This window comes from Pteropus vampyrus, unplaced genomic scaffold (assembly GCF_000151845.1).
Source record: "Pteropus vampyrus isolate Shadow unplaced genomic scaffold, Pvam_2.0 Scaffold87, whole genome shotgun sequence".
In the NCBI taxonomy this organism is placed as follows: Eukaryota; Metazoa; Chordata; class Mammalia; order Chiroptera; family Pteropodidae; genus Pteropus; species Pteropus vampyrus.
Genome location: NW_011888868.1, coordinates 6278210 through 6291450, shown reverse-complemented (window position 1 = coordinate 6291450; position 13241 = coordinate 6278210). Strand labels below are relative to the sequence as shown.

The window sequence follows — 13241 nt, the reverse complement described above, 5'->3', positions numbered from 1 at the left end:
ACCTAAAACTTTAGTAAAAGGCTTATTTATGCCTTAAGCAAGCCCTGTCCATTGTTTCTGTGCATCTAGGCCAACACACTTTTGAAATACCCCCATTCAGCCTCCTCCTAATACCTGACCACCCTTTCAGACTCCTGCTTCTAAAGTGTGCAAGAGGTAAGCCGATTCCTGCCTTGCTTTCTCCTTCATGTAATCTTCCTTACTTTCCTTCTTTAATCTGCAATGCATAAAAGAAATGCAAACTGTTATTCTCAGAAGCATTTATCTCAGTCTGTTGAGATCTTGCTTCTAGCTGTACTCTCTTTTTGGCTCAAATTTTTCTGAAAATTCTCTACAGGTTTGGATATTCTTACATCAACACACAGTGTAAGGATCAAAGTCAGGGAATTAACAATGGTATAATACTATTAACTCAACTACTGATCTTATTTGAATTTTGCCAAATGTCTCATTAACGACCTGTTTCTGGTCCAGAATCCCTTTCAGTATCATATATGGCATTTAGTTGTTATGTCACCTTTAACTCCTTCAATCTGAGATGGCTCCTTAGTCTTTCCTTGTCACTGAGACACTGCCAGTTATTTTGTAGGACAAATCTCACTTTGGGTTGTTTTGATGTTTTCTCATTGTTAGATTGAGGCTATGAATTTTTGGCAAGAATCCCACAGAAGTGATGTGCCCGTCTCAAGACACCATATCAGATGTTGTTGATGTGTCTGACTAATACTGGTCATGGTCACTTTTATCATTTGGTTAAAGCAGTGTCTCTCTGAGGTTTCTCCACTGTAAAGTTACTTTTTTACTTTTAAATTAATAAACAGCCTGTGAGGAGATGCTTTATGACTATGTCAATACCATTTCTCATATAATTTTCCCCACTAATTTTAGTATCTGTCGATGATTCTTGCTTGTAACAATTATTACTGTGGTTTTTACCAAATGGTGATTTTTCTATTTCCATTGTTCTTTCTATATTTATTAACTTAGGGCTTCTATTGTAAAAGAGAACTATCTCCTTCCCCATTTATTTATTCTATTAAATTCCATTTATATCTGTATGGACTCTTAGATATTTATTTCATTCTATGAGTTAAAATCCACCATTATTTATTTTTGCTCAAATTATACCAGATCTGGCTATTGAGAGCTCCTTTCATATGTGCCCTTTCACATGCCCCTATCATTCTTTGAGCACTTCCTCTCTGGCACAAGATGTTCCAGGCTCACTGGTACTTTCCCTGCCCCAGCCCTGGAATCAACCGTCCCTCTAGGAGCTTTGGTTTGTGTTATTGGAGAATGGTTTTTAGAAAGTAAGATCTAGGCATGAGTCAGATTTAACTTGGTTAAATGAAAATGCAGAACTTGCCTGGCCTTGGGGCAGCTTGGAAAGGAGAGGGGCAAACTGCAAGGTTGAGAGGAGGGGCAAGACAGATTCTGAGACTGAGAGAGAACCCCGAGCAAACCACAATAGGGAGGGCAGCTGGACCACTTATCCTTGGCTGAGACTACCTGTGGGAAGCATGTTCTTCATGCAAATTAAAGGATGGGTTCAGAGCAGCAGCACCCGTGGTCCATTGGGTGCCACACAGAACTTGCCTCTGGTGTGTGCACCTGGGGCCTGGAGTTGGGAGAGAGAGGACTATTATTTTCTCCCTCATGTCAGTACAGTATGATTTAAAAACAAAATAATAAAAAAAAACATACTATTTATTAGTTTAAAAATACTGATAAGGTCTACTTTTCTATTTTTTCTTTAACAATGTCTATATTTATTGTTCCCTTTTCTCAAAGTGAAGAACAATAGAGATGTAGATGGATTGTTGTGGTGGGGCTCAACCACAGTCTTTGTACAGGGATCCAGCTGCACTCCAGATCCAAATGATGACATCCTTGGGGCTCAGAGGGAGAGGGGCTTTCAAACTCTCCTGATTGTCACCCACAGTATAAAATATATTTTACAACATGATCTACCATACACACATTCGATTTAAAATTTCACAACACAATTTTCACTCTTATGTGTGACACATTCTATTTTCTATTCAGTGGAGGTTTTTATCCACTAGTTTGACTTCACAACATACTAATAAATGGATCAGGACCTGCAGTTTGAAAAATATCCCTCTGGGCCAACCTCTTATTGTGTAAACAGGGAAACTGAGACCCTAAGAAGGGAAGTGAGTGCTCAAAATGTTGTGGCTTTTCAGGACACATCCATTGATGACCTTTGAAGCAGTGCTACATTTTTATAGCTATTGGGAAGAAATAGTTCTGAATAATAAACAGTAGATATTTTAAAAGTTTCAAGAGCTGGATGAAATTAGGCTAAGGGTCTCGAACCAGAGATATTCTGCCCTTATTCAGTAGTTCCAAATTCCTAATGTTAAAAGCCTACATAAAGTAAATGTTTTATCTTTTACCTGTCCATTCATCCACTTAGCAAATACTCTACATGGTACCAGGCAGAAACAGGCATGCTAGATGAAGGTGGAGGGCCTTGGCCTCATGTGCTTTCAGTCTCCTTTGGAGGCAGATATACAAGCATCTACAGAGGACCTTGCAGTAGCAGGCGTATAGGGTGGGGGTGAGGGTACTGAGGAAAGCATGAGAGCTGTTGGTCTGGCAGGGTGGGAGTGTGACCCTACGAAAGCCATCTTCCTGACCCACAGTTTCTTCTCCTGTAAAATGGGGAAGATTAAGACCTGCCTCCTTGAGTCACAGCACTGGGTAGCACCCAGCACAGCCAGGCAGAATGAGTAGATGGAGAGGAAAAGGCATTCTTCAGTGGACCTGTTGGCCTGAGAGGACCCAATGAGCTCCCCAGATGGGGCTGGATGAGGATTTGGGGCCTAGAGAGCAGCGGGTGATGAGAATGACAAAGAAGGGCTGGGGATGCAGAGGCCCCATGATGGAGGTCTTGTCGCCCTGCCACACAACAGTTTTAACTTCACCTTAAGGGGACTGGGGGCCACTGAAGAGCTCTGACAAGAGGAGTGACATGGCCAGATTTGTATCCTTTAAACTGATTCAAACGAAGAATCCTGCAGTCATAAGGAAACTGGTAGCCCAAATCAGCGTTTGGAAGACACCCTGTGAGGTGACTCAGGTATAGAAAAGGGAAGCTAGAGTCTCCACTGAACAGATGACAGCATGAGCAGGCAGGCTGTCCCCCAACTTCCGTGCAGGAATCATCAATCTTTTCTAACTGGAAGACACAGCCCTGACATCAGAGAGAATTATCCAACCCTCTGTCTTCTGCGGAACAGGCCCTGGAGAATCGCACCAGGCTGAGCTGAAGCCTCTGAACCTCTCAGGTGGGCAAGGCATTTGAGCACATGAGGTGGGGTATAAGATGAAAAGTCATACAGGACTCTGTACCACACAGGCCTGAGTTTGAATCCTGCCTCTTCTACTTATAAATTAGGTGACTTTAGGAAAGTTAACTCTGCCCTGGACTACAGTTTCATTGTCATGTGGGGAAGCATGTGTGTGAACGACTTATGCATTTAAGGTCTATTGTAAGCCCCAGTAAGGAGTCACTCTTAATGTGATCTCATATTCTCCTTTTACAGACAAGGAGGCCAGGTCAGGGAGGTTGAGTTGCCCAAGGCTACATAGCTGGCAGACCAGGGAACCCAGTGGCGGTCTGACTGGGAAGCTAGTGCTGATCCATACTATGATTACACAGCAAGGAGAGCTCAGCTTCCTGCACCCAGCCTGAAACCACTGTGCCTGTTAGCCTAGTTCCAGGGGCTGGAGTGTGCAGCAATGAGTCACCCAATTCAATCCAACAAGGAGACCCCCTCCTCCCCAACTGAAGACAGGGTGAGACCTGGTTGCCAAGCAATAAGGCATAATATATATAAATACAATACAGTCTCTTGCTGTGACAGTGAGGCCTACTTCTTGCACTGCTGTCTCTTTCCTGCTTCTCCCCTCAGCCCTCAGCTTTCCATCTAGCTTCTGGGGCAGCAGGTTTACTCCTTCTTGGCTAAGAGCTTCTAGACCAGAATGAATGCAAACTGAGGAGCATAAACTCCTAGGGCTTCACGTGGAGCTCTGCCTGGACAATGTTTGGAATGAGGCTGCAGGGCAAAGTGGGAGGTGTGGAAGGAAGTGTGGATGTGGCAGACACGATGGACTTTTACTCTGCTGTCTGGGGAAGGGTGGTAGTGCCAGGGCAGGCCTTCCAGAGACAGAATCAGGAGGAGGCCCCTATGGATGGGAGTGCATATTCACTTCCCAAGGGCAGGAGGAACTTCTGCTACTCTGGCTGCTGAGTCTCCATGGCACCACTCCTCAGACCTGCACTTTTCTTACTATACCTCACATTACCCAGTTACTCAGTTTACCTGCAGAACATCTTGAGGTAGCTCCCGTGGGGGGACCTCTTGCTTGCATGAGCCCTGACCAAGTCAAAGACTGTGTGCATTATAACAACTGTTATTTTAGTACTCTTCTCGTGGTCAGGCACTGAACTTGAAGCTGCATTTATATCATCCCATTAATCCTCAAAATAACACTGTAATGTATTATTTTTTTTATCTGCTTCATTAGATTTAATTTATATACAATAAAATTCACTAATTTTAGGTGTACAATTTGATGAGTTTTGACAAAAGTACAGTCTTACAACCACCACCACAATGTTCATGACAGAACATTCCCTTCCCCCAAGAAGTTCCCACCTGCTGCTCTGCAGACAATCCTCTGCTCTTGGCCCCTGGCAAGCACTGACCACTATAGCCTTACCTTTTTTAGAATTTCATATAAATGGAATCATATAATATGTAATCTTTTATCTGGCTTCTTTCACTTAGCATACTGCTTTTCAAATTCATTCCTGTTATCACTGGTTTGTTCTTTTCTTTGCTAACCAGTTGATGAATATTTGGGTTGTTTCTAGTTTGGGGCTGTTATAAACATGTATGTTTTTGTGTGGACATATGTTTTCATTTCTCTTGAGGAAATACCTACAAGTGGAATTGCTAGTTCATTAAATACATGTTTTCTCTATCTTATAGATGAAAAGACTGAAGTTTGAAGAAGCAGCTTGTCTGAGCTCCCATAGCTTGGCAGAAATTCAAAGCCAGATGTGACCTCTATGCCAGGTGGCCACTTATAGGAGATGGGTATAGTATGAGTTGAAAGTACTTCTTTGGTGGGTAATTACTGCAATAATGTATACATGGGATGAATTCAGCCATATCCCAGTTGTAGCTTTTATAAGTAGACTGACACTGAGCACAAGGTGCTAAGCACAGCATGTATACAGGGGCATAGGTCACTCTGAGGGTAGTTCAGCAGGTGACTTCTGGAAGCCTAAGCAGCAGGGCAGTAGGGTTTTTGTTTCATTTTGTTAAGGTGGTGTTTGCCAGGTTTCTTCACTGTTAAGTTTCCATTTTCCCTTTGTAATTAGTAATTTGAGAAGAGAGACTTTAAAAGTAAGTATTCTGCTCCCTGCATCTAGCTTTTACCCACTGGTTTGACTATCCATTGTGAATTTCCTAACTCCACCATTCTTTTTACGTTTAATTGCTACTGTTTCCATTAGGGAGAGCTCTCTCCTCTTCCTCACTTATATCAGTATGCCTCATGGATTATTTTGAGATATCCATCACTATCATTGTTTTAATATGTACTGTGTGTCATTTGGCTAGAAGCAGTCTCCTTAAGCTGACTCCTGTGTCCTTTTAACATGCTCCCATGATTTGGAGAGCACTTCAAACTCTGTAGTGTAAGATATTCTGGGCTCTTGTACTTCTGCAGCAGCCCTGGTCCCTTTTAGTGGAGAATCGCATTCAGAAATCAAGATTGGGGTAGTAGATGTACTCCTCATTACTGAGATGTGTCCTGGCTTCTAGGCCCCATCAAGCTACAGGGTGTTAAGGCAGCATGTTAGGGGAAAGGCAGGGCCATGAGACAGGACTTGGGAGGGCTCACAAAATCCGGCTGACAACTATAGAGAACCTATAATAAGTGCTAGGTTCACTGGGTGGGGAGACTCAGGCCAGGCCAACTGAACAGTGCAGTTTCTCTGCTCAGAAACATCTCTACAAATTTCACAAATTCATATACCTTCTAGGAAAGTGATATCTTTCAGCTCTTCTTGCTTTGGTGTGAATTACTTCCAGGGCAGAGGACCTGAGAGGCTATTTCTCAAGGATGGTGATGGAGGGTCAAAGAGAGTAGGGGCAGGTGTGGCAGGGGAGTGTTGGTTTTAGGGGCTCCAGAGGGTAGATTATGTTTCCCATAGCAACAGAAAACTGCACGGATTTCTCCTGGCACAGATCCTGTGCTGTGTTCAAGGCTGATGGGTTGGCTGGCTCATGAGAGCCTGATCATCGAAGGGAACTCCAGGAATTAGAGATGGTGACTCATAATGTGGGGCCACAATCTCAGAGTTAGTCTCCCTGAAAATAACTGTGCCTTCCGGTTATGTCTGGGTGCCCTCCATTGTGAAGGGCCTGCTAGCTCTGCTGGGGCGGGGGCAGTGCTGAGTTTCCTGTGGGCAGCAGATGGGGACAAGTGTTATCTGCTTCCAATGGTTTCACATGGCTTGCCCTGCTGGTGTCCACAATAATCCTGGGGCAGCATGCCTTTTTCTGTCTTCCATACAAGGATGTTGAGGCGAGCTAGGCTGAGAAGAGCACGTACCAATCTCTGCCAACTCTAGTATTCTTGGTCCAGCCTGGCTAGAGCCACCTGTTTGAAGGCATGGGGAGTCCCATTCTCTGAGACTGGCCTGAGCAGTATGGAGGGGCTGAGGGGTCAGTAGCATTGCTCCTTCACAAGAGACTGAAGCATGTCCCACTCAGCTTCAGCCAGGCTGGCCTATGATGAAAAAAAGACACCAACCCTTGAGACTTAACTTGTAAGAACCAGCTGTGGAAGGCACTACATCACACCAGGTTGAGTGATAGGATGAGCCATAAGGATGAAAATGATTTAACTCTTCACTCCTCCTTGCTGGTATCAGCCCCTTGATGGTGTACTGAGAGGGTTTTGGGTCCTGCAAACCAGTTCTAGAGGGGCCTGGGAGGGCTAGGAGTGAAGGAAGCCAGTGATGTCGAGAAAGGCAAGGGTGAACCTGGAGTGGAGAGCCCCAGGTCCTAGGAGGGGCAGCTGAAGGGGCAAGACAGGGAGTGGATCCCTGGGGCCTTAAGCAATAGAGGAGGGACCCTGAGACTTCAGGCACTACAGAGGGCCAGACAGATGGACTCCTTTCAGAGTTGCTCCACTAGGTGTCTCAGGGGCCTTTTGACAGACACCCAACCTTTCTCTGCCACTTTACTCATATGCAAATGAGAGTAATAATTCTGCTGACCTACTTCTCAGGATGTTTGTGAAAAATCGTAAAACATGGTAAATTAAAGAGAGTGGAGAAGAGCAGAAAGAGAAGGAAAAAGAGAACAGGAAGAGATTAAGAAGATAATATAAACAGGAGAAAAAGAAGAAACAGATAATCCTCCTTTTGCTGTCAAGATACAGAAGTCAGAGGTGAGGAGCAGACCATCAAGGGAATGTTTCCATCAAGGGAGTGGTGAAAACAACCATGAGGCCTCAAGCAAACAGCCAATTTCTAAAAAAACAGGTTATTATTGTTAACAATTTGATGTTTTAAAAGCATATCTTTTACAAAAAGCCTTAGAATGCACTAACTTAGATAACTCATATGATTTAAGCACATTTCAATCCCTTTCCAAAATAGGAAGTTCTTGTGGTGACCCATAATATTCCTTTTGCATTGTATAATGAAAGTGAGCAAAATTAGCTGAAGCTGGGACAAACGCTAAGGGAAGGGAAAAGGGACAGTCGTGCCCTGTATGAGTTTCACTTCTCAGATTTAAGTTAGCATTGCTATCTCACGTGGTCATTCTCATTTTCCCTCAAACACAAAGGGCAAAAAGAAATCTGTCTCTATTGCATTCCCCAGCAGCCAAGAAGCTGTCATTATATCTGTTTTATGAACATCTTTCATTAAAAAATTAGAACGAAGTTAAAATTTTAAGTATACATACCAAATATTAAAATTTGTAAGTGAAAGGGAAAATAAAGTAAAACTACTTAATGCTGTGTAAGTGAAAAAGGTAGGACACAGAATTGTGTGTATAGCATGATCACAACTACCTAAAAATTCCCTGAAAATGTATCCAAAATAAAAACACCAGCACAACAGAGATTTATGCACACAGAAAAGACTGGGTGGAAAAAGAGAAGGGGTGGGAGGTTTTTTCCTTGTGTTTCCCACATTTTCTATTATTAAGATGTTTAATATAATGTAAAATATGTAACAAACATAAATATATTAGCTACTGATAAGAGAATTAGAGATGATCAAGATCATAGAAAATTCAAGATAATTCAAGAAATCTTGTCATTGGCCTCTTTCCACACTCAGAACACTTCTCAGACAATTCTAAACAGCAGAAATCCCAGAAATGACTTTTCTTTGGTTATGGAAACACTGTGGACTTTTTATCAGAAGATTTACCTTAGTATGTTTTGGTTTTTGAAACAGCAAAATAAGTTTCCACCCAACTGCCCTGGGGATGATGATAATGATGATGATGACGATGATAATAATAGACTTGCCAAAGATCATTTATATGGCACACTGTCTGCCTAAGTGTCTTGCTCTGGTTCTCTACTTCCTGACTCTCCATGTGCTTCTCAGGGTAGACACCATTGGCCACTATGCAACCATCCATCCCTTAGATCCCTTGTTACCTAACTTGTTTATGTCCAGACATGGTCTGACAATGTGCCCAGGGACGAATCTCATGTAGGCTCTACCCATTATGGGAATGCTGACTCCTTTGCAGGTACAGGCACATGCGCCAGCTCCAGCCAATGAGATGCTTTTAGGAGTAGGTTTAGCTACTGGTGACAGACATTTACTTCTCTCCCATGTGAAGTATGGAGCCCTGTGGTCCATACTGGGAAGGGGTTTCCGCTTCCAGATCCACTATTCCTGTGTGTAGCCCATTGTCCTCACTCTCCAAAATAGCCTGTAGGTATTTCAGGATAGAGAAAGGGATGAAGACAGAGGGGTAAAAGAGTAGTCGCTTGAGGAAGGGTCTCTCAGGAAGATTCCTGAATGGATACTTCCATAGATTTCTCTTTTGCCAGGACTTAGTCACATGGCCATATTTAGTTGTAAGGGATGCTGGGAAATGAACTATATGTGGCGGGGGGGGGCGGTGCGGAGCTATGTGCTCAGCTAAAATTTGATTACTATAGAAAACATGAACTTGGGGGCACCATTAACAGACTTTGCTGCAAAAACAAAAGGGGCAGTCTGCTGGGGGGATGACATCAGATTGTTCTTTTAAAAAGAGAATCCGGAGCATATCTAACCTCAGATCTTGGTTTCTAATGTCATTCTCCAATAAAAGGGCTCTTTGGAGAAATGGCTGATTCTAGGACTGGGGCAGGAAATATTCGAGATGAGTCGAGCACATCTAGTAGTGCAAGAATATCAGGAAGTGCTCAACAAAACAAAACAAAACACCCCACTATGATGGGGTATGCCAAAGGGTTTCAGGTACCAATAGAAAAATGTACCTATGGCCAAACCTGGAACAATTTGAGCAAAAGTATAAATAATGTAGTATTCGATTATAACCCAAAGTATAAAATAAATATCTGTGATTCCATATTAATTTAAATCAATGATTGCCTAATTTATGTGGACACTTTTCATTCTAGGAAGTGGCGCATAATTCTCCACTCTTTAGGTGTGAACAAAGGGACTTTTTTGTAAAGAGAACAGTATGGGAAGCGGGGAAGAAGTGGAGAAACCTGAGAAATGATATCTCAAACAGGCAATCAGGGTCAATCTCTACAGTCCTAAATCATGTCGATGGACTGTACTGCTGAATGGTACTTAACCTCTATTATCTGCATCCCCTAAACCCATAACCCTAGTCTAATCATGTGAAAAACAGCACACAAACCACAACTGAAGCATATTCTACCACATACTTGACTGTACTCCTCAGAACTGTCAAGGTCATCCAAAACAAGGGATGTTATAGCCAGAGAAGCCTAAGGAGAAATGATGACTCAATGTAATATGGTATCATGGATGAGATTTTGAAACAGAAAATGGACGTTAGGTGAAAACTAAGGGAATCTGAATAAACGATGGACTTTAGTTAATGATAGTGTATCAGTATTGGTTCCCTGTGACAAATGTACCATACTAATATGTTAATAATAGGTGTAAGGTATATGGGAACTCTGTACTACTGTCTCAATTTTTCTGTAAATCTAGAATTATTCTAAAATTAAGTTTGAGAGTGAGTGAAACACACACACACAGAATATGAATGAGAATGAATGAATCCTTCCCCTCTTTTCTGTGTGGGATGCCATAGTGTTTGGAGCTGAGGCAGCCATCTTCTGCCTGCAGATATGATAATTCACAACCCTAATCAACTCTGGACCTATGTATGTGAGAAAATAAACATCACTGTTTAACTTGTTTGGGGCCAGGTATCTTGTTCCTTGGAGCTGAATGCATCCCAAACGACACTCCTTATTTCAGTTTCATGGCCACTACGGTGGTTTAGGCCTTCATCTCTTAACCAAGCTTTTTAGCCTGCTCCAATACCCTTCCTTCCTAATCTGGTTGCTTCTCTGGCTTTACTCCCTGTCTATATCTCTCCTAACACTGAGGCCAGCAAGTCTTGCTATTCCCAGGACAGGGAATGTTCTCTCGCACTTCCAAGCTTGTGCACACTTAATTCCTCTGCCTGGAATGCCCACTCCTCCATCCTTATTATTCCAGCAAATAATTACCTCTGATTCAAGTTTCAGCTCACCACACGTGGTAGGCAGGATTCTCCTATGTCCCTGGATATCCTTGCCCACTAGTGGACACAGCCTGTGTAAATATAATGACTTGTACTCCTGTAATTACATTGTACAACACAGTTGACTTTTAAGACCAGATTATCTGGGTCTGAAATCACGAAAACTCTTTAAAAGCAGAGTTTTCTATGCTGGTAGCAAAAGAAAACTCTTTAAAAGCAGAGTTTTCTATGCTGGTAGGCCCGGCCAGTAGCTCCGTCGGTGGATATCGCTTCTCTGTCTGGGCCGAGGTCTCATCTGTTATCATGCAGAGTGGTGATGAAAACTAAGCAGAGAACCCCTGTACAACTTAGCAATATGTGAGGGGAATCTGATGTGCAAGAAATTCTGTTGCTGGTTTGAGGATGGTGGGCTGTAGAGGTCGACAGCAAGCCCTGGGGACAATGGAGACCTCAACCCTACAACCACAAGGGATGGAATTAGGCAACAAGAATAAGGCTGGAAGCAGATCCGTCCCAGGGCCTCCACCCGAGAACTTAGCCCAGCTGACATCCTGATTTCAGCCTTGTGATACCGAATAGAGAACCCGGTCATGATGCCATGCAAACTTCTGATCTATAGAATGGCGAGCTAACAAATAAGTGTTTTTTTAAGCCACTGAGTCTGTGGTAGTTTGTTATGCAGCAACAGAAAACACAGCATGCCTCTCTGAAGTCTTCCCTTTTCCCAGATATACCTGTGACATCTTCCTCTCTGCTGCTGTGGTACTTCATACACATCCCTACAGGACAAGTCACTAGGTATTATAATAATTCATTTACCAGTCTGCTCTCTTCACAAGATTCTGAGTTCCTGGGACATAATGGGGACTACTACTTTATCACTGCAATCCCAGGCACAGAGCAGGAAGGCAAAAAATATTTGTTGAATGAAAGTTCCATCAAGAAAAAAAAAAAAAAATCCCAAGATCATTAACTTGTAATCATGCATAAGAAACTAACCAATGATGCTGGAGTCTTAACGTCTAAACAAGAGGAAAGTCACCAATGTGAAAAGGGAATGAAGAGAAAAAAAAGAGAATAGTAATATACATGTAGGGTGTTTCTAAGGAACCAGTAGTAAATGAAGTCCCCAGGTGTGGTAGGTGAGGGAAGGAGTGAGAAGAGGCATGAGGAAAAATCCATCTTTAGATTACTTAGTAAACAAGTAATTATTGAATTCCTGCTATGTGAGTCAGGCCAGGAACTGTGGATAATGGAGTTAGAAGTCTGACATAAATCCTACCCTCAAAGTGATTTTTAAAAATTTATTTAGTTTCAAGTATACAGTACATTGGTTAGACATTTATATAGTTCATAAAACAATCCCAATTGCTCCCTCCCTCCCCTGGCCCTCCACCTAGCCATCATATTAATGCTAACTGCATTCCTTGTGCCGTGCTCCACATCCTTGGCAAAGTGATTTATTTAGCTCTGTTTCTGAGATCCTTCAATCTGCCCTTCTATGTGTTGGCTGCCTAATTCTCTGTAGAGCAGCTGAACCATTATTCATCAGCTCAGATAGTCATTTAGGCTTTCATTATGACACTTGTCAATGAATATCTGTTTCTGCGTCTTTCACACTTCTGCTAATGGGTCTGTAATAAAAATTACAGGATGGACGATCCAGTCTGACCTCGGCAGCTAAGCAGGGTTGGGCTTGGTTAGTACTTGATGGGAGACCACGGAGGAAGACCAGGTGCTGTAGGTGTAAAAAATAAAAAATAAGGGATTGCAAGCTGACAAGGTCCTTGCAATCTGTGAGGTCAGCCAAGGGTTGCCTTGCCTATAATTAATAAATAAATAAATAAATAAATAAATAAATAAATAAATAAATAAATAAATAAATAAACCCAGCTATTTTGACATTACATAGCACCCTCTCCCTCAGTCCCTGCCTTATAGACGCCAGCTCCAGCTCTTTGGACCCGCTCTGCCTGAGTTGTTGTAGCTGCTTACCACCCGGCACAGTGAGTGCCACTCCCATCGCTCTCATTTCAGCTGCTGGAGGGGAAATGTTGTCTGGAATAGGCAGGAAGGGGGTGGGATCCACAATGTATTGAGAAACCAAGTAGACGCTTAAGGAGAGAAAGAAGGCTACTGCAAGCTGTAAAGGGTATTTTAGGAAAGCAGATCTGGAGGAGGAAACGGTGCTTTTTGGATCAGAGAAGCATGCGGTGAAAATATGGAATGCAGCAGGTTAGTCGCATCACAGAGGGCTTACAACGCCAGAGCAATATTGGGGTTTTAGGCCTGGCCAGCAGCTCCGTCGGTGGATATCGCTTCTCTGTCTGGGCCGAGGTCTCATCTGTTATCATGCAGAGTGGTGATGAAAACTAAGCAGAGAACCCCTGTACAACTTAGAAAGTCGCTCTCCTGCGGGGT

General features: G+C 42.9%; 2 protein-coding genes across 2 annotated transcripts in view; one reads left to right on the top strand and one right to left on the bottom strand.

Annotated features, from left to right (window-relative positions):
- Nucleotides 1-11177: 11177 nt before the first annotated feature.
- The window catches only part of LOC111742159, a 32028-nt gene continuing 29964 nt past the window's right edge, over nucleotides 11178-13241 (bottom strand). Inside the window, exon 5 of the mRNA XM_023532686.1 lies at nucleotides 11178-12558. Coding sequence (XP_023388454.1) covers nucleotides 12521-12558 — 38 coding nt within the window. The 3' untranslated portion in view covers nucleotides 11178-12520. The remainder of the gene's footprint in view (nucleotides 12559-13241) is intronic.
- The window catches only part of MAP3K2 (mitogen-activated protein kinase kinase kinase 2), a 77891-nt gene continuing 77503 nt past the window's right edge, over nucleotides 12854-13241 (top strand). The window contains exon 1 of the mRNA XM_011363652.2: nucleotides 12854-13055. The gene's annotated coding sequence lies outside the window, so the exon portion shown is untranslated. The remainder of the gene's footprint in view (nucleotides 13056-13241) is intronic.